At 48.0% G+C, this 26,912-nt stretch overlaps 1 protein-coding gene across 1 annotated transcript in view; it reads left to right on the top strand.

Annotated features, from left to right (window-relative positions):
• AFTPH (aftiphilin) overlaps positions 1-26,846 on the top strand; it is a 71,158-nt gene extending 44,312 nt beyond the window's left edge. Inside the window, 2 exon segments of the mRNA XM_082307181.1 lie at positions 3,750-3,885; positions 26,070-26,846. Of these exon segments, the coding sequence (XP_082163307.1) occupies positions 3,750-3,885; positions 26,070-26,135 (202 nt within the window). The 3' untranslated portion in view covers positions 26,136-26,846.
• The last annotated feature ends 66 nt before the right edge of the window (positions 26,847-26,912 follow it).

Below are 26,912 nucleotides of genomic sequence, written 5' to 3'. Positions count from 1 at the left end.
TCAGTTGGGCTAAGGCTATCCCATGTCTGTCTGTAACTTGTCTGAACTCAGGATCTTTGAGGACAAAGTTTAGAGTGAAAATACCATTGTTCAGCTGTAGGAAGCCATGTGAAGAGTCATCTTTGTCTGAAATAGGCTCATCTTTTGCTTGCAAACCCATCTCTTAAAGCTGGAAAGTCAGTTTCTCGAAAGGAAAGGGGGGGGGGGGGGGGGGGGGGGGGGAACTTCCCCCTCAGCTTGAGCCTGAAACCTTGATGGCAGCAGTAAGTGTTGAAGGTCAGGGATCCAGTACAGCATTCCACTGAGAGAGACTCTGCAGCCTTGCCCAGTTCCACAGAATTGGCAGAGATCAAAAGTTTATCTGCTGTCTTTTTGAAGGAAAGCAGAGCACTGATACCTTTCCAAGAAATGGCCGAAACCCTTGTTTAAACTGGAAATACTCCTTGTGGGCGGTGTTGGATGGAGCAGGCTAACTCTTAATTACAGAGTGATTTTTAAAGTGCATTTCTCTAATCGACTCATTGTTGCTATTAGAGCCTGGCCTTGCTGCTGCTGTCCACAAAACCCTTTACAAACATGAGAGATGACTGAAGTCCTGAAAGACTTGGACACTGCAGGAAGGGGCCGGAATGCAAAACAGAACAGTGAGGTGTCAGTGATACATTCACAAAGTATTCCCTATTTCTTGCTACGTTTTCTTCCAACGACTTTCCTGCTTGTCAGTCTGGCTAATTTCTTGCAGCTTAGTGTTAACGTGCCTTTGAAAAGGAAACTTCATGCCAACAGGTAGAGGGACTTGCAATTATTTGCTTGGGTAAGGGCATCCCCTCTGTCTTGGGAGGAACCTAGTGCAAGAGAAGAGATGGATGGGGGCAAAGTGTTCTGTAAAAGGTAGTTTTAATATCTGAATAGGCAGGGTCCCTGTTTTGAGGCGGGTCTGGGTCCTTCAATGGTTTAGTAATCAAAAGTTCTGGTTCCAAAGCAGACAGAGGTAGTACAGCTGCCACTGACAATCCACTTGGGTGTCCCTTCTGTAAGCCACGGTAACTAGAAATTAAGAGTACATGATTAGAAGCTCTGTAAGCGCCCCCCCCCCCCCCCCCCCCCCCCCCCCGACCAAGGTTTAGCAAAAGAATCTCTTGGCAGTGGGAACATCTTCAGCAAAAGCGGTGACTGAAATTAATGCACCTGATGTGGTTCTTTCTCTTGCCTCTATCAAAAGGCATCGCAGTTATTAGGCAATTTGGTAAGTTTTAAGGGTAAAAACAGTTGGCAGTGATGACACTACTTTGTCTTTTAAGTTTAGAGAGTTAGTGAGTAATTCTTTAGGGTTTGCCCTGGTGATATTTGCTACCAAAGGTGCTGACTCTTACCCAGAAAGGGTACTTGCGGTGTCCAGTTTTATTGTCTTCTGGAGGAACCTGCCCCTCTCCATTGAGGAATGGAGCCTTTAGGCTGTCTCATCCCTCTCTGCACTGAGATGATTTAAAAAAAGGTTTTGAGCCTCATTACCAAGTGATTGTATCTATAGCTGTAACTTGGGCATACTTAAATAACGTTTGCTGTGTAAGTGTGTTAGCTTCTCCTTCTTTATAGATACTTTTTACAGAGCACATTAAGTAGATAAATTATTGCAAAGGGCATCCAGCCAGGAGGGGAGCATTCAGTAATCGGGTGAGATTCACATCTGACTGTGCTCGCTGGTGTGCATGTTCTGTGGCGATGTTGCAGAGACCAGCTCGTACAACAGGAGCAGCAGTATCGTCCTGTGATAGAGGTCCTCCGTATGATCACCAAATGAAATGCAGCACTGCCTTTGGGACCCAGCAGTGCCATTTCTTAGCATGCTACAGTTGAGCAGAGGAGGAAGAGGCATATAAATAGCAAGGAGTGTGTGAGCTCCATCTCGGTGCCTGATTAACAATTACAGGAACTCCTTTTAATGCAGATCTCTGAGTCAGCCCTCTTCCTTTGGCTTCCTCTGTCAAACACTCCTTTGTTAGCTGTAAGTCCTTGATCACCAGGAGCTTGTACCTTTAAGAGGCTTGTGGTAAGTGATTACTAATAGTGGCACCAGATACTGATAACACAGTGGTGGGTGACAACCACATTTCAACAGCTCAGAGATAGTCCTTCGAGTGCAAACAGAGCTGACTGTGAAGTTGTTAGAGAAGGAGGCACATATTGGCTCTCTGCTTCTTCCTTCAATAAATCCAGCACACAGCTTTGTTTATCCTCCAGAATTTGGTAATCTGCCTAGTCAGTGGCTCATGAAATTCCACTGCAGCAGAGAAAAGAAAATATTGCTATTCTAGTGAAGGAAAGTCAGATTTAGTATCTAGGCTGCCTCATCTAGAGATCTTTCATCAAGTGGAGATTTCAAGTAGCAAACAAAAGTGATAGTTCAGTGTCAACACAATGATTGGTGATGTCAAGGATGAGTTTGACTCCAGCTCTTTTTTTCTTCTCCTCCTAGCTAAAAAATTCTGAGACTGCTGCTGAAGCAAACACGTAGCCCCTTGCTTTCCCCTGATCTCTGATCAGTTCAGGAAACAATCCTGATGGGTGCTGACAAAAGAAAATACAAGTACATGCTGCTTCGTGATCGGAGTGATGATTGCCCTCTCATGGGCTCAGTTTAAAGTTTATAGCTAAGAAGAGATACAGAAAGGAAATTTCTGAAGTGTTCTAGGGGAAGGCAGTTTATTTGGTTCAAGCCTTTTGACTCAGCTTTTTGCCCCAGAGATGGGGAAGCTTATTTAGCTAGAATTTCTGACGTTGTTACAGGGTGCAGCAGGTGCCTTTTTCAAACTGGAATAGCATTTGATGGAATACCCCATTTTTCTAGTAACAGGCAGTGTTCTTCGAGATAAGCCACACATCTGTAAAGTGTGTGTGTGTGTGTGTGTTTGGGCAGGGGAGGGGGGTCTTCTGTAGCAGTCTGAGCCAGTCTTCATTTTACTTAGGAAATGTGAGTTTCTTGCATAATAGTGAGAATCGAGCAACATGGGATTCAGACCTCTTTATTCATTTGTGCTCAGTAATTCTTGTGAATAATGCAAAAGGCAAAGTAAACACCAGTGATTCCCAAACTGCTGTGTGTATCATTATGGCTACACATACTACTGCACTTCAAAGCAAGTAGCTGCAAGTTGTGAGCCACCTTTTGCTGCTGATGAGCCCTAGGGGAAAAAAGGGTTTGTGGATCATGATGTAGAGCGGTATGATATATAATCTGAGTACGATCATGTCAGAAACGCAGCATAAGTACCTTCTTTTTCTTTCAAAAGTATTAAGAAGTAAGTTAGGAACTTCTTAATGTCCTTTTAAGATTTTTCCATTTTATTGTGAAAGATTATACTGGATTTAGGTAGTTTAGAACTAATACTCCTTAATAATTGTCTTATCCCTAGAATATGGGCATGGCTGTTTCTTCGAGTAGTCCCAGAATGGCACACTGGAACCTGCCAGAAAAAAGAAAAATATATAAAAATTAGCATCTGAATAGGAAGTCTTTTTTTTTTTCCTTATTGCGACAATATGCAGGAACATTTTGCTGACTTTCTATGTTAATATTTTGTTGATAGGCAGGTAGGTATTATAACATTAGACTACCTTCAAGTAGCTTACAGAAGTGCCTGTCAGTGGGAGACAAACTGCCAGAACATTGCTTCAATCAGTGGTTCTTTCAGTGATCCAAGGGATATCAGGTACTGGATTAATGCACTTTGTTCTTTTCTTCTCAACAGGAAGCCTAAAAAGGAAGAACATCTTAGTGAAGAAGCTGCCAAGGTGATTTCTAGCCTTCCTGACTTAACTTTCATGCATGCCAAGGTGTTGATGTTCCCAGCCACATTAACACCTTCAACAAGCTGCCAAGAAAAGGTAGACTAAAGTGATGTGAATTGGACGTTTTCTATTGATTTTTTTTTTTCCTTCCCTCTGTGGGTCGTAAAAAGCAATCTTGCTTTAATTAAAAAAAAATCAAGTTCAGATGATTTGTTGGTAAGCAGCACTAGAAAGGTATACATAGTAATGTATATTTATTTACATACTGGAGTCCTAAATTTATATTAGAGAAAAATGTAAATAATTGGGGGTAAATCTTTTTGAAGATCTATTCTTTTTGTTGTGCTGGGGTGTATACATTTATGTCTTTGTGAAATACACTGGTGGTGTCCTTCTTACAAAACTTTAAAAAGTTTAAAAAAAAAAAAATCCTGGAAACACATAATGAAAACTTCAATCTTCACAATCTGTGAAATCCCTCTTAAAGGTTTTTAGATTGCATTGAGCATCTTTTTCTTTCCTGCATATATTAAAATACGTGTTGCTGGGGAAAAAAACAAAAGGTTATATTGTCCCTTTGCGGGTTTTCAGTTATTGTTGTTTCTTTAAAATCCAATGATTTCTTTTGTGTTTTAACAAGCTTAAGATGTGTTTTTCCTTTTCTTCTCCCCCATCCCCTCCCTCTGTTTGATTGGTTGGCTGATCAATTTTTATGTTCTTAAACTTCAGTAGTACGGCTCTGTCACTATATAGCCTTTTGAAAGGTATGCTGTCAGTAACTTCTTGTTCCAGTTATGGATCACTGTCTAAACACTTGATTTTTTTGGGTCATTAGAAGGTTGTCTGCTTTTAATCAGTTTAATTTGGAAAAGAAGGACCAAAACTATATGAATGTCTTACGATGAAATTTGCCTGTTTAAAAACTTTTATGTTCTGTTGTACCACTATTCCTGTTTGATTTTGCACAGTGTAAAATGACATAATCATAGATTGCTATGGTTTTAGGCTGTATATACAGTAAAAAACTATGGGTTGTAAATGTCTGGGGAAATTCCTATGGAAAAAAGAGAGCTATGTAGAAGAACCTCTAAAAAGGTCAATGTGCATGCCCAAGGTCTTTTGAGATTTAAGTGTGTAAATTTCCTTTTAGCTTACACAAAATAAAATAATTTAAAAGATACATATGTATATAGTGTGCTATCTTTTTATATAGGATGTGTACGTTATTCACGTTTCTGTTGATGGGAAAATCGATGCACTGCATTAACAGTAGAACCTTCTAATTTGTCTTGCGCAGTCCCACAAAACGTACCTGCCAGGGTCCTGCAGAAGGAGAAGCAGACTTTTCTTTAATCGTCCTACCTCTCTGAACATGTTGCGAGATGGTCTTTTATTTCTGTCTCCAACTTGCCTTCTGGCTTGTAGGGCGATGTGGCTCAGGACATGTCGGTATTTTGGGTTAGAGACTTCTTCAAAGTAATTGGTGGTACTCAGCTGTAAGAGACACAACTTACGGTGAGGTGAGAAAGGACAACTAGTTTTGCCTATTTCTTAGCTAGAAATAAAAATGTAAATGTAGCATTTGCTTAAGTTTCCTAACATGTTAGCTTGCACTGTAGCTCTTTCAGCAACATCTCTTCAGAGGGTATCAGTGGACTGTCAGCAGGTAAGGCATGCTCCGAGTGCTGATATTTCTTGAGGGTGCTTTGCATGGGCACAGACTCTCCCATGTCTAACCTTTACTATGTGCACAGCTCTTTAAGTGCTCAGTAGTCACCACCAGTTCATCACTTAACATCTAGTTTGGAGAAATCTCCAATGCGTTTTCTTACCTCTTTGAATTATTTATCGTCTGACAGCACTTGGGTCAGAAAAGTTAAAGTTTGAGTTTGATGTCATTAGTGGGTAAGCTGAAATGTTGTCCTTGCAAAAGGAAGCTGTTTCCTTCTCGAAAGGTCCTCGAGAGACAAGCACTGGAGTTGCACTGTTGTGAACACGGGAGTTTCAGTGAGGGGTGGCGACTCAGAATTAAGAGAGCAGCTCCTACAGTTGTGATAAAGTTAATTTGTAAAGGCTAAATTGGCTCCTTTGCCCTCTAATTAGAACTGCAGCGTACAATGGTGTAGTATCAAACTGCACCCTGTTGTAGCTGAAAAGGTTTATGTAAAAGCCATCTGCTTTACCGCGTAGCCCCAAAAACACTTCTATTTGCTGCTTCTGCAGATTTTCATTACAGTACTGACTTCATGCCTGTTACATGTCAAAATTAGCTTTGCTAATCTCGCAGGTTTAGCATAGTATTCTTTAGTGCATGCTTATTATGTCATTCAGTTCTGGTGTTGGGCTGCTGTAGGTTAAAATCGGTCCTTTTGTTTTCCTAACCCTGGCCTGTCCCTTGGAGTCAGAGTAGTGGTAGAGCTGCAGCAGAGAGCTACAGCTATTGTTTCAAGGAGAATATGTTTAGGAGCTGACTCATGATCCTTGTCTGGCAGCAAGTGGACTGAAGTATTAAGGAGAGGTGGGGGTGGAAGTGCCAGCTGCAAGTTGATCTTTAGTCTCCTCACAATTGCCTCTAGAGGCAGCTGCCCATTTGTCTTCCAGTCTCCAAGTGCAGTATTGGTGGCCCACCGTAGATGGGGGAGGGGGGAGAAATGGCAGGGGGGAAAAGAGATTTCTATTGTGACTGATGTACCAATCTGAAACGTTGTGAAACCTGGTACTACCTAGAGTGTGTTTATGGGGTTTTTATGTTCTTTCTGCCCAAAAAAAAAAAAAAAAAAAAATTGCATCCCACAGACCTTCAGGCTGCTGAGAGACATAAATCTTCCATCTGAATTCCACCTTTTGAGGTGGGTGCTGCTTGCCTTAAAATGTAGCATTGCTTTTTGTCTCCTAGCTTAAGCCCCCTTCTTTCTTGTCGATTGTGGGATGGACAGACAGGCTCCTCTACCTCTCTCCTCCTGTCTTGTACAGGCAGCTTTGTTTGTATGCAGAAAGTTTTGTCTAGCAGATCCAGCTGCATCGGGGTCGTCCTTCCATGCTGTTCCCATTGACACGGCATGCCTTATCTAGTTTAATCTTGCTGGGAGGTTTATGGGCAGGACGGTAATTGATACTTTCTGCACATACGTGTTGCTGTGCATTGTCATCAGACATGTCAACGTGTATCACGTTCACTCGAGAACTAGTGTCATTTAATAGCGAGGCGCTTATGTGCCCAGCCAACAGAAGCAGCAGAGGACACTCGGTTCAGATGCAATTGCCTGAGTTGGAACGTGGCCATGAAGCAAAGTCCAAAACTCCCACTGTGCAGCGAGCTGCAGGCCCCTGAATGACTGCTAAGGAGAGCTGGACTCTGCTTGTATTATCCAAAAGACTGCACTCTGACGCTCAGCCGTTCAGTGCTGACTATCGGGAGCATTACCACCTGCTGCAGGTGTTAGCAGTGCTGTACTTCCCACAGCACTTGAAACGTTAAGACCTTCTCAGAATATCATTAGCTTGACAGATTCATTTTGAGACTCCAAAAATAAAGCTTACAAATAACGTACGTAGATGCCCTCAAATGCAATTAGTGTGTACTGAAGTTAACCCTTCATCACGTTGGATCGTTGTACAGAATTTTACCTGGTAATGAAATTGGCACGTGCAAACTTCTGTTGTTGGACTGCAGGACCGCTGCACTTGGGCTGAATATCTGGTAGTCTTTATAGGATGTGAGGGAGACTTAGGTCAGTGCATGCAAGAGGGATCGATCAGCCTTGGCCCAACTACTTACACCTAGGTGCAACTCTTTTGCTGGTTCCACACCTCTGCATAATTATCGTTTTAATTTCAGAGCAGTCTGAAAATACAGGATAGTTGCAAAATACACTTGAATATCATTTAGAAAAGCATATGGTATCTAATAATTGCTTAGCAGCTGGCTAGGAGTGTCTGCTACAAAAGCAGAGAAGTTTTTCATAATCAGGCTTCTGTGCTGAAGAGCGCAGCCACTAAAGGCAGCAAGCAGCCTGGTCTGCTCCCTTAGGTGAACCTGGAGCATGAAAGGAGACTGGGAGAAACGACACATTCAAACACAGAGGGCTAAAAACAGGGTGAGGAGGAGCTGGAAGAAAACATAAAGCAAGAGCTCAGGCGAAGCTCTGAGTAGGGGAAATGAGGTGGTGAAGCAGGACTTGGAGTGTAGGCAGCTGGGATAGCTATAGGAAGAGCAGGTGGTGGAGAAAGTGGGATACAAGCATGAGGAGCGGGGGCATTTGGAGAGGAGAGAAGCCTGGGATGGATTACAGGGGCACACACGGTGCCCACTGGCTGCGTTTCTCAAAAATCTGGAACTGAGCCTCAGAGACCCAAGTCTCTGTTACTGTACTGCAGAGAAAATGTGTCAAACCCATCGGGTGAGTGTAAGTTGCGTGCGTCGCAACAGCCCGCTATTGCTATCAGTTATTTTTGGTAGAGAGCTGGACTGCAGACACTGGTGCATGTTTTAGCGTTGATACAAGTCCAGATGTTAGAAGACCTATTTTAAAAAATATTTTTAAATAAGGAGGTACATTATAAATCGAGAGTGTAGGTATAAAATCAAATCCTCAAAAGCTAAGCTCCGCTGCTGTGATTTGGAACTGCAGCTTCAGTCCTGTCATGCATCTGCAATGTGACAGGCGTTACTTACATATCATCCTGTCTTCACCCAATCCTTCTCCCGTGCCCTGCGCAGATTTATTCTCTGAATCAGCGTAGTGCAGTGTAACTCTTCTCTGCAGGGCCCCTGTTTCATATAGCTAAAGAGAAAGGACGGCCTTATGTGAAAACTACGGAGAAGGCACAGTGGAGTGCAATGCTCTCCTGGCTTGAAGCTGCTGACCGTGCCGGCATTTTTGCAGGAGGTCACTCGTGCATTTCTGTCCTTTGATGCCCAGCATGAGTTGCCTGATTGGGATGTGCAGAAATGCTAATTGCTCCGGGATGTAGCTTAAGCAGTCAGAAGCTTTGCTTGTTTGATATACAGTCAGGGCTCTGCAACACCAGGGGTCAGGTGCATGTGCTAAGCACCCAAAACTGCTGGAGCTCTTGTTTTCATCTCGTCAACCTGTTCTTAAATCTGTAGTATGTGTCGTTATCCCTGTGTTACAGCAGGGTTGCAAAGATCAACTCTGTTTGAAATGTCGTGCTCCTCTGTGTAGTTTGTGAGGGACATCTGAGAAGGACTCATCTGATACAGGTGTCACACGCATCTCAGAGGGAATGCTCACTGTCTTACGTCTGGATTCACTATATGGTCACCAAAGAGAAGTATGTTCCTAGTTTAGGGGCTCTGAATCTTCCTCTGCAGAGCCACTGATTTTGTCAGGATGGTAGTCGCCTAACATTAGGGCACATACCTGCAGAGGTTCCTAGTACTATATTCCATATAGGAGTTGGATTGTGTGCCTTAAATAAGGCTTGGGACTACTTGTAGAATGTGAAGAGGCAAAAAAAACCACTTCTCATTGAACTAAAAGAGACCGTGGTCCTGAGGAAAAAAAAATAATGAGACTAATTAAAGACTAATTCAAAGGAGAGTCAAATTAAGGTGGTATAGATATTTTTGAATATTTGCGTAAGCAGGCTTAATGATCTCTTTTAGCATGGTTTTCCATGTGCTTCATGTTCCTTTTGGCATAGTTTTGTATATGTGGAACATGTACCTACATGTGCGTGTGCCGAATAAACTGAACTGAGGCATCAGAATGAAGCTGACCCTCTTGGGCTCTGTGGCCTAAGGTACTCTGCTGGGCTTCCACCTGTGTCCTTGCTCTTCGTGTGACCAAGGTGGCATTTGCTGCTGACCTGCAACACCTGTGCCAATGCTGGCAGTTCAGCTCTTGAGACTGGTTCTTACTCCTCGGGGCTGGTCCATCGCGGGTTTATTGGTACACATGCATGCGCAGTCCCACGCTGCAAGCATTTGCATGGTTGGTGCCAGGTCTATCAAGCAAATCCCCTCAGAATACAAGTAGGTTTCCTACGAGGATTTTTGTTATTGTGTGAGCCTCGCCTCCCGTATTTAAAGTAATGAAGTTACTAAGTGGGGAGGGAGGGGAAGCAGAGGGGCAGTTTCAGCTCAGCTCAGCAGCCTTGTCTGTGTCTTTGTCTCTGCTCTTCCAATGAAATGTGTCCCAATTGTTTTTAAACCTTTAAGCGATAAAACACTTGGTGTTTGTTTCCCTTAGACAGCAAAGAACTGCAGTGAGGGCAGCTTACTGAAGCCAGGTGTGGTTTTCAAGACAGCCTTAATCTTATAAATGGCAGGAAGCGTTGTCTCGCCTGAGCTGGTCTTCAGAAGGCATTACACAAGGGGAGAAAAGAAAGTTCTTTGGATCAGACATTAATCTGTTACTGGCCTCCAGCTACCCAGGAGGATGCCTCAGAGGAAAAGGAGTTGTCCAGCATACCTCAGGCAGTTGTGGCCTTGTGCTGTAATACCGAGAGCGTCACAAACCTTGCTGCGGTACAAACCCTAAAGACCACAGTGGTGTTCAGCTCCGTCCTAATGAGCCGTGCTGTGTCAGAGCTGGCCTGGCTCTGCGGAGGGGTAAGCCTTTTGGACTTGTATCTTGGGGAGAACAAGCCCTCCCATCCTACCCCAGCCACTTTTGGTGGCACTGTTACAGCACCTTGTGCCTCTTCAGGGAATTTATCTGTAACAGACTCCAACTCTAGTAGTAAAAGAAACAGACAAATTGGCTTCTGCAGTGCTAGTCCTGGTGACATTTCTGATACAGCCTGTTCGTATAAATGTCCAAAAGACCGTGCTAGTCAGGATCTGCCCTGTTGTTTGGGATAGCAACGAGTCTTGGCCACAGTGACGCAGGGAAAGGGAGGGCAGTCGCGCTGCTCCTGCCGCACAACTTCATCCCAGCGTGCTTTTTGAAGTCAGTGGGACAGCTATATGGTCAGAGGAGCAGGTTGATGTACGGTGGGATGTGCAGAAGACATGTGTGTGGTCATGGCAGAACTGGCTCTGTCTTGTGTCCCCTCAGGCTGTCACTCAGGTCTGCAGAGCTGTGATATTGACTGAATTGTAATTTTTGCTGTGGTTGGAGCTGGTTTTTCAGGTCTTTTTCAGTTGGGGAAAAGAAGGGTGTGAGGAGACTGCCTGGAAAGAACAAGTGAACGCTGGCAGCTGTGTGCAGACACTCCACAAGCAGTTGGACTGCTGATTTTTCTTGCTCCTTTATGCTCACCAGTCCAAGGAATTTACAGAAGATGAGGCAACAAGTTGTGCTGGACTTCTTCCGAAGGCCCTTCAGCTCCTCACAGCAGCCTTGGAGAAGAGTCTGGGAGCAACTTCCACAGGAGTTCAGAGCGGAGTGTAAAGTATCTAACAGCCGCTTTCAATAATGCAAGGGCTGGCTCCGGGTCCATCAAGCCTTTTCTGATCACATTTTGGTTTTTAAACTACAAGGAGCCTTAGCACAAATACAAAAGCATGGCTGTTTTGGAAACAAACCAAAAGCAGACCTGAGGTGTCCCCTGCACACACCTTCAAACCCTCCCTTTCCTCTTCCCCCCCCAGTCCCAAATCTCATCAAGCATTTTGTCCCAATCTCAGCAACTTGGACCTGAAACCTGCTTGCACATGAATTCTACTACCAAAAAGGTTTTTTTTTTTCATGGCTGTGTTGTTTTACTGAGTGCAGGGACTGTGTTTTCATTAGGAGCACTAAAGCCTTTTGTCACTTAGTTAATGCTGCAGCGAGTTAAGAATCAACATGCAGCTGGCGACGGGTGTTCTGCAGCTGTTAGGACTATTGCAGGTTACTCCACTTTCTCTTGGACTGAGCTGCCTCCCTCTGACAATGGCAAAATGAGCAGTTGTGTGGCTGCTTTGTGCTCTTAAGGGTACAATTTTCCCTCCTTTTCCATTTTGAGAGGGTGTCCTCTCCCTTTCTCTCTACCCTTGTCCACCTAGATGAAGCCTGTTCTGGCAACTTTCCTCCTCCTTTGGCCCAGGAGGAGGAAGCGGAGTGGAAAGGGAGGAACAAACAGCTGTCCTTTAGGTTTCAAATCAATGCAGCTCCTTAGCAGGCTGGCAGTGTGAGCTCAGTCATTAGGAAAGCTGCTCTTTCATTCAAGAGGCGGCCTGAGCCAATTCTCCCCCAGTCCAGGACCAAAGAGGTAGGGAGTTTGGTCCTTTCCAGCTTGTAGGACCATTGCAGCTGGCACAGGCTCCTATTCCCAGCGTTTCATTCATGCAGTGCACTGGAGGACCATGTTGGCACTTTGGAGGTTAGCCTGTCTCAAGAAACTACTGAAATGTTGCAGTGTGCGTGCTTGAATTCCCTTCTCTTCGTGAAAGCCACCTTCCCCTGACGCTGGGAGTGGATGTAGGAAGGAGATCTGGACTTTCCAGTTGAGCTCTGCTCAGGTTAAACCTCTGAGTTGAGCAGGTTTTAAGAAGATGAGATGGATGGGGTCAGCCCCTCGGGTGCTGTTAGTACTGCAGTTCCCCTTGGCCTGCACGGGCAGTGCTGCATAGCAGCCGGGGGTCCTGCATGTAGGGATAGGGATAGTGAATACCTGAAGCTCCAAGTGATTTCTGCAGGACCTGCAGACCTGACCTCAGTCCTGGCAAGAAAGATAGCGTTTGCCATTGCCTTTTTTCTGTAAACTGCATGTGGATCGTGGCTCTGCTAAGCTCGTGTGTTGCATGTTGGGTTGCATTGTGTCATTTAAACGTGCAGGAAAATACACTGAGCCCCCAGGACAAAAATAGTCAGACCAGAGTTGGACTGACGCACACTTAGACTAGATCCTCACTAGCACTACTGAGGTTTAGCACTGCCCGCGCCAGCCTAATGGCACCGCAGCGTTCGGGGAGATAGTTCAGGACTTGCTGTCAACCTGTTTCTGAGCGTTCTGATCTCGGAAAGCGTATTTTGATCTCGGGGATGTGAGTGGGGAGGATCGCAGCTGAAATCTCATTAGAAAATAATAGGCCTTGTATGCAGAAATCTGCCTCGCTGACACCTTGATCTTACTGCACCGCTTCTGATCAGCAGGGTTGAAAATTCATTCTGGCTTTGCAAGTGTGAACGCAATGTCACTGCCCTGGTTTACAGGTGATGGTGGAAAGAGCTGTGGTGTGCAGCAGCAACAGGGATTTTGGCGTGTTTACAGGAGGAATTGTACAGGTTTCCCAGTGCTGCTGTTAGAGAAGTTGATTTTTTGAGGGATACAGAAAGTGCTGTCTACAGCTATGGGATTTGAAAGATAAATATGCCCCTAGGAAGGCAGCAGACCCCATTTAGTTGCAGAAAGGTTGGTTAGTGGAAAAAGTACTTTTCTCAGGTGCTCTGTTGTTTTCTCCATGAATTTGGGTGTCTAATACCCTTCTGCCACCTGGCATACTGCTAAGTGGTCCCGAAGTCAGTAATGGTCCTCAAATCTGAGAGCCTGCAGCGTGATGACATCACTACTGGCAACAGATGAAAAATGAAGTAATGCAATGCTATACTATGCTGCCCCAAATTAAATATTTCCACCTTCAAAAGAATAGCCCTACTCTTCAAATTTTAAAGAAACCTTTCAAGATGCTGTTGCGCTGCAGGCAGGGACGTTTTTGCGGTGTGTTTGAACAGCATGAGGCACGCAAGGAACTCTAGACCATACCTTAGCGCGTGTATCCCCAGTGTAAAGCGGGAGGGGAAGCCGTACAGCCATGGGATTGCATCACGTTATATACGCGCATGTGATTTTTTTCCGGCCTTGCAAGTCTCCTGGTCCTCTTTGCTTGGGAAATATACGCTGCTGGAAGACAAATATCAGTAGTGCCATTAGTTCCAGGTAGGCTTTCCTTGAATTTGCAGGGTGGTAAGTGAAGGCAGACTCTGCAGACACCGAGATTAGCGGGTTGGTTCTGGTTGCGAAGAACTCCTGTCAGCAGCTCTCCAGACGTTTTTAAAAAAGAAAGAATAAAGGGGAAAAAAAACGGGGCGGGGGGAAGCCTGTTTTTTCATCTGTAAGGGCTGAGTTGGTTCCGCGGTGACAGCGGTGTGACAGGCAGAACACAGCAAAGATGCACTAAGAGTTTCTCAGCCTGCTTCCCTGCAGCAAGCCTAGCGCTGACTTCTTGGAGTAGAAGCATTAGGTTAAAGCTAAAGCATTGGCAGGCAGGGGAAGGCTTTGATTTATGTACTAGCAGGGTCTGTTCAATCTTTGGTCTGCCTTGTTCTCTTATTTTCTGTCTGCGTTGCTTATTTTTGTCTCCCTGGGTACTTCTCCCAAGACTTCTTAGCTCATTTGTGTTTAATCTTCCCGATTTGTCTACAGCCTGGGTTGCTCTAATCTCTGCAGGTCACTGTGCAGTTTGCATGTTTGTTACTCCTTGGCTGTTGGCTGCGATCAGCACATTTGATCATGGTTGAATTTACATCAAAGAAACACCTGACAAAGAAGCAGGCCTGATAATAGGCTCTAGTTTCTTCTCAGCAACCCAAACAGGTAGAGGCGGACAAGGGAACGCTGGCAGGATCACAAGGGAGTTCATGCTCTACTTTCAACACGGCGTGCTTTGCTCTCCTGCCTGACGGAGCACTGCAGACCCCGCTGCTGCTGTAGGTTCCCCAAAGACAGAGCTGCCACTGGAAAAGAGGAAAACAAGACAGAGGTAGGCCTTGCTCTTCTCCTGCAAAACAAACCCACACCTGGGAAAGTCTAATTAACTGGAGAGGGGGAGGAAAAAAAAACTCTACTGCAGTTGCTGTTGTAGCTGCAGAAGTGCAGCTCCCAGATTACAGGTGCCCTTTCCCTGCAGGGAGAGTTGGCTCGAATGGCAGGGTCAGGAGAGATGCTATGGTTGCAGTGTGATTTTTTTTTTTTTTTTTTTTTTTTTATTCCCCCCCCTCCCTGCTTCTTTGGAGTTCGTCAAAGAAGAGGCTGATAAATTCAAAACTGGCTTCTCTAGCGAAACACTTCGACTTAAGTGTTGAAATAGGGATTTTTCAATTGCTTTTGCTTGTATAATTTATGCTGCCCAGACCATTTTCCCTGTCTAGAGTTTGCTGTTAGGAGCTGATTTTATATAATGATCACATATAGTTCTATGTGGTTATACACACACAATGACAGATACATAGAGATAGCTATATGTGACATTTGGTGCAGTTGGGATTATTCTGTGAGGTACTGGATGCTGTTTAGGTTGGTGCCGGGGTCCAGTACAGAGGCGTCCCATGAGTGCAGTGCTCAGGGTTTTGCAGCACATGGGAGATGCTCATCTTCGGTGCTGAAATGGTGTTTGGGGTGCTTACAGAACCTCAGCCCTTTGTCCTCTGCTGAAAGGAAAACCAGTGGCACCACACCACGTCTCTAGGTTTCACCGGGCGGTGTTCAGCAGCTGATACTCTGAAGGGCTGCACTTCTCAAAGAAACACAGGAGTCTCTAGGCTCTGATCAATCCTGGGAGGCTGCATGTACGTGCCCTGGGCTGGAGACCTCTGACAAGGGGAAAGCTCCGCTTCCAAAAGGCTGTGAGGGGAGATTTGGAGCAGGGGGGTGTCTGTCTTCCTCCGGTGCAGCACGCAGCAGCAGCTTTAGGATAGGAGGTGTGAAACCAGGAGTAAGCGCAAGCCTGCCTGGAGCAGCAGGAGTGTGTGCGTCGGGGGCTCCCCGCAGCTCGTCTGTCCTCCTGGGACGCGGCCAAGGACCGCAGAGGTCCTGGTGTGCGGGAACCCCAGCCCTCCGTACTCTTCTGCACAGAACCAAGCTTTCTTATTTTTTCATTTAACTCGGGCTTGCAAGCCACTGTGTAAAACCTGGGTGTTTTGTGGGATGCTGTAAACTGGAGGGGGGAAAGGGATGAGATCCTGTCTTCTCTGGCTGAAGAAGTGGTAGCTGGAGCTCCCCGTGCTTCCACTCTGAGTGCACAGGGCTAAAAGCAACATCTCTCCCTTGGAGAGATTTCCAGCTCCTTGCATTTGGAGCAGGGTCGGAGATGGCTGGTTTCTCCCTGGTGCGGGCTGAGGACGGGTGAGCAGGACAGCCCTTCGCACCTCCCTGCTGGAAACACCGTTGCCTAATGGACCAGCGGTGCTGTGCTGCCCAGCTGCTCGCCCCTAGCCCCGCTCTGCCCCGGTAGCGCTGATAGCCGGCCCTTTGGGGATTAAAGGTGCTATTTAAAAAAAAATAATAATAAATCAAACCTGCCTGCAGTGTTATGTAGGGACTCCAGTATTCAAATGAACTCATGATAAATGGGGGTACTGGCTCATTAAATATTGCTTTGGAGTTTGTCCTTGGAAGGCTACAGTTTCATAGCGTAGTTGTGATTTGAGATAGTCCAAGTTCTGCTTTGGGTTTTGTTGTTTTTTGGTTTTGTTTTTTTTTTTTTTCTTCCAAGGATTTCTCTGGGTTCAAAGCCGCTTTCAGTTGTGAGCTCTTAAAACAATTTCCAGCAAACTGTCGCTGCCCATCCTTGTGTATTCATGAAATAGGAAAACCGCTTTTATTTTGTTTTCTACTGTTTTAAAACCAGGCTTGGGTGTGACATTCGGAATAGCTGCTCTTTGCTTTCTACCGTTTCCGCTGAGGAGCGTGGTGGGATGCCTGGAAGCTGTGAATTACGAAGGCAGGCTGTGCTAAAGCCCGGCTTAACTTAAAAATACAGCAGCTCGAAAAATGCAGTGCCTTGCTCCTGCTTCTTCCCTGGCACATGAAGTGATCGTATTCTGAATGAAAACGTGGAGAGATCTGGATAAATCCCATCTATTTCTCTGGGCCCACGTGAAGGGCACCGCTCCTGTCCCAGCCGGCCAGCCTGTGTCCCCATTTGAGCCATCCGGCAGTCCGTGTTAAAACTCCCAGCAAAAGGCAAAACAGGAGGGGGTTGAGGCCATCCCGCTTTCTGGAAGCGCATGGGGATGGATGCCTTTTCTTCTGCATCCCAAGGATTTAACTCCTCGCTGTCCCGAGTCTCTCCCTATGCCTGCTGCCTAGGTAGGTGCAACTACAGAGCACAAATAAGCAGAGGCTTCAAATGAAACAAATCGGGAAATGAAATGGGAATCTCACTGTGGCGTGGCATTAAATCCTTGAATTGCATTAGTCTGAGTGGAAAGTCAGAAACCTGCATCCCGAGATTAAAAATAACACCGCCTTTACGAGCGGAGCGAGAATGCCTGCTAATTGTTGGTTTACAGGAGAAAAGCAGAAACACGCTGAAAAATTGGCTCACAATAGCAGTTGCTGTATCATAATCTCCTGGTTCCTTTCTTGCCTTGCTAATAAGAACTAAGACTAATTTAATTTTTACAATGTCCCAAATCTGTGGCTATACGATTCAGGGATTTAATAAGATTCTCCTGCCGAGCCAAGAAAAGCTTAGTGGTTTTTAGCTTACTTTCTTCTTCTGGGTTTCAGTTTCAGGACATTTGTGCAGTGGCTGCGACTTTTCTTTTTTTAAAGCCTGTATTTCATCAGGATTACTAATGTCTCTGTTTAAGTTGTTATAGGTGTAAATTGGTTGTGCTGAAGCTGTGTAAAATCCTGAGAAGAAAACGCCAAATTTTGGCAAAATGGAAGTTTATGAGTAGTTTTGATTTGCCAAACTTTTTTTTCTGGAGAGAAAAGAAAAAAAAACTATTTTGTTTCAGCGTTTTCCAAATGAAAGGCTTTGAGATTTTTCTCTTTGTAGCAACTTTTCATTTTGAATGATCTTCGGCGCTAACTTTTGTAAAGGGCTGAACAGTCAAAGCGAAACATTTGTTTCAGTCGACCCCAAATGATTTTTTTTTTTTAAACTTTTTTCAGGATTGCCAGCGAACCGAAAAATCAGTTATTCACCCAGCTTTATATACCATATACTGATAGAAACTTCAGAGCACCCCAGTGACTGTTTATGTAGCGCAGCTGCCGCTAAGCCCTCCATTTCTATGTCGGTAAATTATTATGCTTCTCAGGGTTGTGTGAGATAGCAAACCATCAGTAAGCGCCTGGTTTTTCTCCCTTGGGTTAACACGGAGGCAATGTTTTACAAAATACGTTACTAACTTTATTCTCGTTGCGTGGCAGGTATTAACTTTGCTGGCTGACGTACAGTTGCAAGACCTGTTTTATGCAGAAGATGCACGTTAACCTCTCTGGAGACTTGGCTGTGTTAGGAGAAGGCATCACGTTAGGAGCTGGTTTAAAGCGGCGGAGTTGAGCTCGGCTTTGGGAATAGCTGTACTTCAAAAAGATGAGTGCAATAATCAAGAAAAGATAAAGTCCCTAATTTCAGGGTTAACCGCAGTCAAAAACCGCATTTAAAATGTGCTTTTTCCTATGCTTACTCTGGATGATAGATTATATATAACATGAAGCTATTTATTTAAAACAGGTTGTTTTAACCCTTTTCGGCAGGGTGCGTTTTCCCTGTATAGTTACCTGCAGATGGCACGGGGCATTCTGGAACAACAGGGCCAAATCGCCTGTTTTACTGAAGCTGATGGAAAAAAGTTTAGATTAATTCCTGCGGAACAGATACCGTAACCAGAAATTGTTGATCCTGCTTGCCTGGTACGGATGGCGAGACTGCTGGGGAGAAAGGAGTCGCACTAAATAGGTTTTTCCTGCTGTTCATCTTAAATCTTAAATTAAGCTTAAATCTTGGTTACTCTCAGTTGAAGGCCTTTAGCATTTAGAGCAGCTCAAGAAAACGGGCTCAGCGTGTCAAGTGCTCCTGAGGTTGCAGTTTTTCCTTCGTGCCACTGTCCCACCGAGAGCTTACCAGCCAGCCGGGGCGTGTTTCAGCGCCCGGCCATAACACGTAAAGCCAGGTTTGCCTGGGCACGGGTGCTAGGCAGGCTGGAGCCGCGGTGCACGCTCTGAGCCTGGCGAGCAGGGCCAGGAAGGCTCCGGCTAGGCTGGGATTAACTGGAGAGGGGTATTCTTTATTTTTAATTTTTTTTTTGTTTTATCCTTCACCTTTGGAAAGCACTGACCCTGGCTCAGGTTGAGGCATGAAACAAAGTTAGTCAGAGCCGAGCGGATTCACTATGCACTAGGAACAGCCCATGGACTGTGGAAAGGTCAGTTTTTCCTCCCATCCCTTCTGAGGATACTTCAGTTCAGCAAGTCCCTTGCCCTTGGAGCCCTTCTCCTTCCCCAGTCTCGTTCACTTCATCCCCTGCGCCTCCACTCCCTGCGGGGACCTGTTTTCTAGGCTCCCGTTGGATTTCCAGGTGCCAGCTCCTGCCTGGAGGGAGTAGCCGTGCCGGGAGGAAGGTCGTGGCAGGAGCACGGGACGTGGGAGGGGAGGCAGGAGTAAGAGTTTCTGGCAGGAGGGAGCAAGCTGGGACTTGCCGCCTTTCCGAGCTCATCCCCAGGGCCGCATCGGAGAGCCGTCCCTCCTGCCCGGCACGTTTCTCTCCCGTTCTCCCCCACTCCTTTGCCTGGGATTACACAGTCTCGGGTTGTCTTTGCTTTCGGGTGTGGGACTTCAAACTGGTTGAACCAATTCGTAGCAGATGATTCACTGGACGCGTTTCGGCCCTCACTTGTTTCCCGCAGCGTCTGTCAGCGGCTTGCAATTTTTACAGACGTGCTGGATGTCGTTCTGTATCGCTGCCGTCCCGGGAGCCCCTGCCATGCACCAGGCGCTGCCCCGTCTCGCAGCGGGGATGGACAAATCATAATCATACTCCTCTCTGCCAGTAATTCTGGGTGTCCTGGTGATCCCTGACCCATTAAGTTGAGGCTTTTTCAATAACCCAAATTGAGTGGCAGAGGTGATTAGGTGATTTTTTTTTTTTAATTTTTTTTTTTTTTGCATTAGGGTTATTCACTTAGATTGACAAATGTAACCATCCAGAACTAGGTTTGCAGTAATAAGCAGTGAGACTGGCGAGGCCACGCAGCATTTGGGGAGTAATCTGTAGCGTTGGAGGGATGGAAGCAGTGTTTTGAACTCTGCTGAGAGCTGCTTCTGCTCTCTGTTTTTAAGGCTGTTGCCAGGTGATGGTGGGGGGTCATCTAAACAGGGGTGGCCTCGCTGCCAGCATCGCTTCTGCCAGAGCTGTCGCCTGCATCTGAGACGTCAAAGAGCAAAACTGCAAGCTCAGCTCGTCCCCGGCTCCCCTGCCCTGTTGCTTACCCGAATCCTTTTCCTTTCCAAGATGGGAGCAACCTGGCTCCCAGAGCAGCAAAATCCAGTTTTCCCTCCCTGGCTAAGGCAGCTGTGAGTCAGTGTGCTCGGGAGGTTCGTCAGCGGGAGGAACTGGTCTGAGGAACCGTGACCGTGACGCCATTGGAGCGCAGCCAGCTCGGGTCTGTGCTGCTGGTGTACCCCGGGCTTCTCTTTCTCCCCATTTGATGGTGTCGGAGCGCAGGGGACAGAGCAGCTGCTGCTTGCGGAGGCTGCTAGGACCCACAGGTAACCCCCAAGGGCTTTTTTGATCCTGGAGTTGGGCTGCTCCTGTCCTGACCTCCAATCCCCTCCTTGGATTGAAAGCTCCACAGCTGGGATCAAGTCTTGCTGCTGAAGCTGGCTTATCTCTGGGCTGCGCTGGTCAGCCCCTGTGTGGTTTTTGGGTATCGCTGCTGCTTCCATTTGTGCACGTTTCCTCCTGGGGGGATATGATCTGGGTCCAGATCCCGCTCTTGCTTTCATCCAGTGAAAGCCAAGGTCTGGCAGCTCAGCTCACCGGACCTTCCTTAAACCCTGCCGTAGCCTAAAGCCGTGTCCTTGCAGCTGGATTCACAGAGGTCCTTGCCTGTAGTCTGGAGGGAAGTAAGGTGTTCTGATGCACTCGCACCAGGTGGTCTCCTGCTTTAAAAATGGAGTTACAGGACAGGTCTTCTCCAAATGGAGAAAAAGCGCTCCTCAGCCCTGAAATGAGAGCATTAACTTGTCTGTCTTCTCTACGTGGGGGCAGCCATCAGGGGCCGAAGTGACCCTCAGTCCCAGTCAGAGCAGCAGAAGCAGCGTCCTCAAGTTTGCTGGAGGCGGGAGGTGCGAAAGCTGAGGCAGAACCCGTGCTGGTTCCTGCAGGCCGGGCTTCGGCTGATGCCACCGTGACAGGCAGGACCTCCCTGCGGCGGGCAGCCCTCCTGGCAGCCGCCGCAGGCCTTTTCCTGACTCGCTCCCAGCCCTACGGAGGGCTGCGCTTAAAAAGGGTTGTCTTGAAATCGATAGCCCCTCGTGTTCGTGTTGTGAGCCAGCTGCCAGGCCTGGCTTGAAAATGCTGCTGCGTCTGCTGAAACAGTTGGGACTCGAAGCCCCCCCCTCATCCGCGTCCCCCAGGCCCCTGCGTTTGTGGCCCTAACGCTGAAATTCCCCTCCTGATTTTTCCCAGTGGGGTCTCCCGGTTTTTTTCCACCCCCTTAATTTAAGGTCATATCAGGCAGATCGCTTCACCAAGCTTTCCCCCCAAACAGGGCAGGGGATGAGATGCAGACCACTTGGAGTGACAAAGCCGAAGGATTTCGGAGGAAACCTTTGACTGAAGTAAGGTGCCACCCTGGCTGCAATGATACTAACCCCTGGCAGGCCTGAGGCAGGAAAAAGGCGGTGGTAAGCGACGACATTAGAGCAGAGGGAAGGGGGTTTCGTCCCTCCGTGCCTCCCACCCCAGCTCAGACCCCCCACAGCCCGAATAATCCCTTCCCGGTGCGAGCTGTAAGGCAGCGTGCAGGGAAAGCAAGACTTCCCAAGTATTGTCTTCTAGCAAACTTGCAGGGTTTCGTGGCTTCCCCCCCCCAATAGATGCAGAGCTTGGCACAAGCACAAAATCCATGTCATCCCTGCTCGCACCAGGAAGGGAGACGTAAAGGCAGCAAGTAATAAAGGCTGTAGGCCAAACTGCGCAAGGGAGAGAAAGCAAGGGGAGGAACAGGGGGAGGGGGAGGAAGCCCAGTGAATCAGGGGAAAAGGAGAGGAAACAGGAGAGGAAATAGTCCGGGGAGAGTAGCAGGAGGTGGGTAAAGCAGGGCCAGAAGAATGGAAGGAAATCCTCGCAGAAATGGGCGAATTAAAACCTGTTCCTTCTGTGCCCCGTGGTGTGCCTTCCCCTGGCAGATGCTCTAGATCTGGAGATGTTTGGGGGGGATTGGCTGGCTTTTGGGGATGTGCCGGTTGGAAAAGGGAGAGGGAAGGAGGACTAGAAAGAAACCTCCCTGCCCGTGACCCGGGCGCACCTGGCGTCCCTGGAGCGTCAGTCCCAGAGGATGAGTTTTGGAAATGGGTAGTTGTGCCCAGTCCGCTGCCACGCACAGGGCTCCCGCGGCCGCAGCACACGGGGTCTTACGGCTCCTTCCCCCTCCCTGGCCATCTCGTTATTTGGAGGAGAAGGGAGGTGGGAGGAAAAACCCATGATCTTGCTGGCCTGCCGCCAGTTGCTAAGGCAGTTTCTTCAAAAGGGAGAGGAGCTGTGGAAGGAGGGAGCTGCCTGGAGAGGAGGCAGATGATGCACGCAGGGACCAGGCAGAGAGAGGAGCCTGCAGCCACCAGCGATGGAGGCAAGTGGGACCACGGGCTCCGTGGGAGCGATGGTGAAGGAAAGGGGTGAAGTGGAAAGGGGCAGGGGGGACCAGGGAGAAAGGGCTCCTTGCACACCTCAGCTGTTGAGCCAGCATCCCTGTCTCAGCTGTGGTTCAGAGCAGCTCTACGAAGCGTTGTCTGTGGCTGAAGGTTTTGGTTTTTTCTTTTCCCCCAATGGCATTTTCCCTCTGTGGTTTCTCTGGTGAGTATGAGATGCGTGTGGTCCAGGGAAGCCGGCTCTGCTGCAGGGCTCGCTCCTGTTGCCAAGAAGGGGAGGAACGCGCGTCCCTCCGGGCCTGGGTCGGACGTGCAGGTTAGAGGCAGGGAGCGTTATCCCACCGGGAGCGCGGTGGGGCAAGGGTGCCTTTTGCCATCCCCTCCCTGCTGCCTTTCTGTGTTTCTGCTGCACATGGCACGTACTTGAGCAAGGTTTGTGAAAGCCGGTGACTGCCTGGCTGCAACACCCCAATCTTCCAACTACTTGGGCCCGGAGAGGAGCTTAGTGGCTGGTGTCAGCTGTGGAGTTGCTGCACTGGCTCGTGGCGACACCAAGCAGCAGCAGAGCTGAACGCAGCCCTGGGCCAGCTCCGGGCCATCGCTGCTGGTGGCCTCAATGCCTGCGAGGAGCCGCTGTTCTGCGCTGCAGCGGCTCCTCTGCCTGGAAAGCCCGCTCTTGGGGCACGTCGGCGGATGCACCTCAGAGAGGCAGAGACTGTCCTTCAGTCCTGAGGGCACCCTGGGCTCCTGGCACCCCAAGAAACACGGTAAGTGCCGTTCTCCTCCGGCACGGTGTCAGTGTGTGTCACTCGCTTAAGGACGGGTAAGTAGGGCTCTGCGTGGAGCCTTGATGTTTTGGGCTGGAGGCATCTCTTAGTAGGGAGTCACAAGTGAGAAAGCGAGCTCTTAAATGGTAGGTGGCAACACCACCAGAGCAGCTTTGGGAATGGAACAGCGGCGTCTCCGCATGCGCTGCATCAGGTCGATGCACTGACAACTGGGAATGTCTGCGCAGGAGCCGGCGGCGCGTCGGTTCGGGGCGAGCACCGTCGTACCCTGGAAGGGAGCGGAGACTCTGGGGAAAGCCTTTGCGCCGTAGTCTGGGGGTGCGTTTCACCCGCGTGCTGAGCAGACAGAAATTCAATCCCCGGGCTGGCAATAATTCTTCCACTTCTCCTTTCTTTGCGTTTCCCGTGTCCCCGCAGCCATTTGTCCCCGAGCGGCAGCTGGTGCGCAGGGCCCCGCGCTCCCGCTGCTGGCTGCCGCCCCGGTAACATGAGCCAGTTCGCCGCAGCTGAGATGCTATGTGCGGCATGTCGGGACGGGGAAAACTTGCTGCTTTTCTGTCTGGTTTTTGGTTCGCTGTCAATCCAAAATGGAGCAGCCGTGTTTCCGTGGGTGTGGGCGGCCGGGCGAAGCGCGCGCTGGGGGGCGGAGGGGGGGTGACTCATTTGCCGTGCACCGCAGCCGGGGCCAGCCCCAACGGCGCTCCCGGCCTGCGCTCGCCGCTTTATTGCCACAAAGGGCTTGAGCCGAAGACGGGGGCGAGATCTCCCTCCTGGCTGGCCCTGAAAGCAAACACCAGTCACCTGAGGGCGGGGAAGAGGGCGCTGATAAATGAAGCGGTGGATTAAGGTATCAGATGTTTCCTGCTGGGATTTAATGCCCTAAAGGACAGTGCATTATGTGTATTAAACCCGGACAGATTCTGCCCTCGGCCAGCCTCGCGGCGCCCCGGGAAGCTGCACGCACCGCACGGCCCAGCTCGGGGCCGCAGCAGCGCTGGGCATCCCTTGGCACTCGCGGGCCAAGAACGGCCACCGAGGGACGCGGCCACCGAGGGACGCGGCCACCGAGGGCACCTCCCTGTGCCGGGGACAAAAGCCTGACCCAGGAACGGGCCTCGCGCAGGGCGACCCCTCTCCTGTTCTGTACGGGGGAGCGGGGCGAGGCAGGGCTGTCCCTCCCTCGTCCCCTGCCGCCTCCCGCGGCAGCTCTCTCCCCCTGACCGTCCTCTTTTGTGGAGGGAAAGAACGAAGCCAGAATTTATTTTAATTGTTTATTGTATAATATAAAACTACAAAAGTAAGACTGCTCATTTCCATGTACATTTGTCCAATTGTTTTTTGATTACAGCCCATACCTACATGTGAATACAGTAATCTGGTTTCAGATGTATATGTCTGTAATATTGCATAGAAAAGGCACAGCTCTAAGGTCTGTGGGAGGGGAAGGGGAAATACAGCCTTTTTTCTTTTTTTTTTCTGTTTTTTTTTTCTTTTTTTTTTTTGACAATAACAAGCCCTGTTCAAACAACCATGCACTGAACATGTCACACTATTTACACCTTTTCCAGAATCTTGGCCTTTACAGGCGCTAGTATGGATTACGCTTGGAACTAGATAGGAGTCGAGGTTGGGATTTTTATCTGCAATTTGTGGTTTTAAAGAGGTTCCAGAACTTGCATTAGGCTTATTTTCAGAAAAAGTGCTTAAAAAAGAAAGAACTAATTTCTTTAAAACTGTTCAGTCTCATTAATTAATAGAAGCACTGAAAGCAACTTGCACAGAAGCAGGACATTGAAACCTGATGGGGGGCAGGGGGGAGAACCAAAACAAAACCGAAAGAAACCCTGTAACAAGAACAAGAAGTTCACAAGATGCCGGAGTGAATTAAACCGTTTGTCAGACAGGACCCATTACGATTTACTCAATTTAATGGTGATAGAAGTGTAAACTTTGGGTTCAAAACATTGGCTTTAAACAACCCAGGCTACTACCGCACAGCATGGAGGAAGAACCAAATTACCTTTCGGAAGGTCCAAATTTATTCTTAGTGATTGCTTCGGACGGCAGCTTTACTGTCTTGCTTTTCTCGCTGGCTGCAAGGAAGGTGCCAGATTGATGCGTTTATAGAGGACGCTGCTCGACGACGTTCTCTCCACGAGGGAAGCTCCCCTTCCCTTGCATCCAGGGCCCCGCGGTGCCCGAGGAGGGGCCGGTCGGAGGCGCGGAGCACCGCGGGGCGGTGGCGGTCGAGCGCGCAAACCCTCTGCCGCATGTGCAAAGGGCGGTCGTGACTTCTTGTCTGGCCTTACCTGCTGGCAAGGAGGTGGCATCGGCTCTGTTGTCGCAACTTCTGGGGCTGGAGGTAACATCCTGCAACCTTCTGCAGCCGTCCAGCCCCAGGGACTTCAGCTGGGCTTACCGTGTGTGGTTTTAGGGAAAAAAAAAAAAAAAAAGTCACCTTTTTCAAACATTTACCAGGCCAGCAGGATGGAGGTGATTGCATCTGCTCCCGTCTCCCGCTGCCGATTCCAGCAGCGTGCCGGGGGAGGCCCGTCGCAAGAAGCTGACGGGGTAGGAGCTTGACTAGGACTGATTTTGAACATAAAACTGTCCCTCATCCATACCTTTTTTTGCATATTTCAAACAACCAGACCCATATTGGAAAAAGAGTGGAAAAAATAAAAAAGTGATGTGAACCATGCATATCCTGACTGGAACTCAATTCATTTTCTCTGAATCTGGCTCCCATACCCTTTTTCATACAGATTTACATTCCTACAAGAGAATACATTCCTACCATACATTCTGTACATGTTACAATCCAGATGTTGTTAGCTTCACAATAAAATAAATATATTTACAGAAGGAAAAAAAAAAGAATAAATAATTTATGAAAAACAAAAAAAAAATCACTTCAAATCCAAAGCTCCTTTATTCTGCTCCCATCTTGTCACTTCATTGCACATTAATGTCAATCTCCATCCCTGGTGTAGGTCTCGGAGCCGTTCCACGCGTGGCTGCTGTTAGGATCATGGCAAAGGCCACGCTGGAGACAGTGAGGGACCGTGCGGGGAGAAAGCCACCGCTGAGCCCTTCCCTCCAGCCCGCACCAGCCTTGCTAACCTTTTGCCTCGTCCCATAAGTCAGGTATGTTTATGTCCTATAGGATTCCTGTAAGGACTCTGCCACAGGACGCGCGCTTCAGCACCAAGGATACACAGACATCGTCTTCCGAGTGGTAAAGTGGACTTAGAGCTCCTCTCCTCTTCTGCGGATACAAAAACTTTAACTAACCCCACTTAAAAAACAGCACAGCTCTCCAAAAATGGCATTGATGTGAACTTTTGCCTAGCACGTGCTATTTGTTTAAATGCATTAAAAAAAAAAAAGGCAGCTCCAACATACTGTAAATCGGTTTTTAACCATGGTAAGGCAAGTGCTTACCAAGCTACTGTGTGAAACGCCTGCTGTTACCACGTGCCTACAGGTGTGTGCAGACAGACACACAACCCTCGCATGGCCGAAGTCTTCCCAGTTACTCCAGTTACAAGAGGCGCAGAACCCAGCAGGGCTGTTTTCCTACGAGGGCCGAGGAGGGCGGCTGAGCACGCTCCGGTTGCTGCCGGCTGCGAGACGAAGCAGCCTCCCCCCCTCCTTCCCCACCCCTTCACTTCTGATGGTCCCTAAAGCTACGCTTGGTCAATGGTTTTTCTGCTTGAAGCAGTAACTTTTTTTTTTTTTTTTAGTCCATGTAAGGAAACAACTGCAAATCCATCAGCATCCCGCTGCTTCGCTGAGTTCGACTTGGAAGAAAGAAGAAAGCGAGCCCCCCCCCC

Source organism: Platalea leucorodia (genome assembly GCF_965183815.1).
Source record: "Platalea leucorodia genome assembly, chromosome: 3".
NCBI lineage: Eukaryota > Metazoa > Chordata > Aves > Pelecaniformes > Threskiornithidae > Platalea > Platalea leucorodia.
Note: the sequence above shows the minus strand (reverse complement) of the source record. Positions and strands in the feature narration are given on the sequence as shown.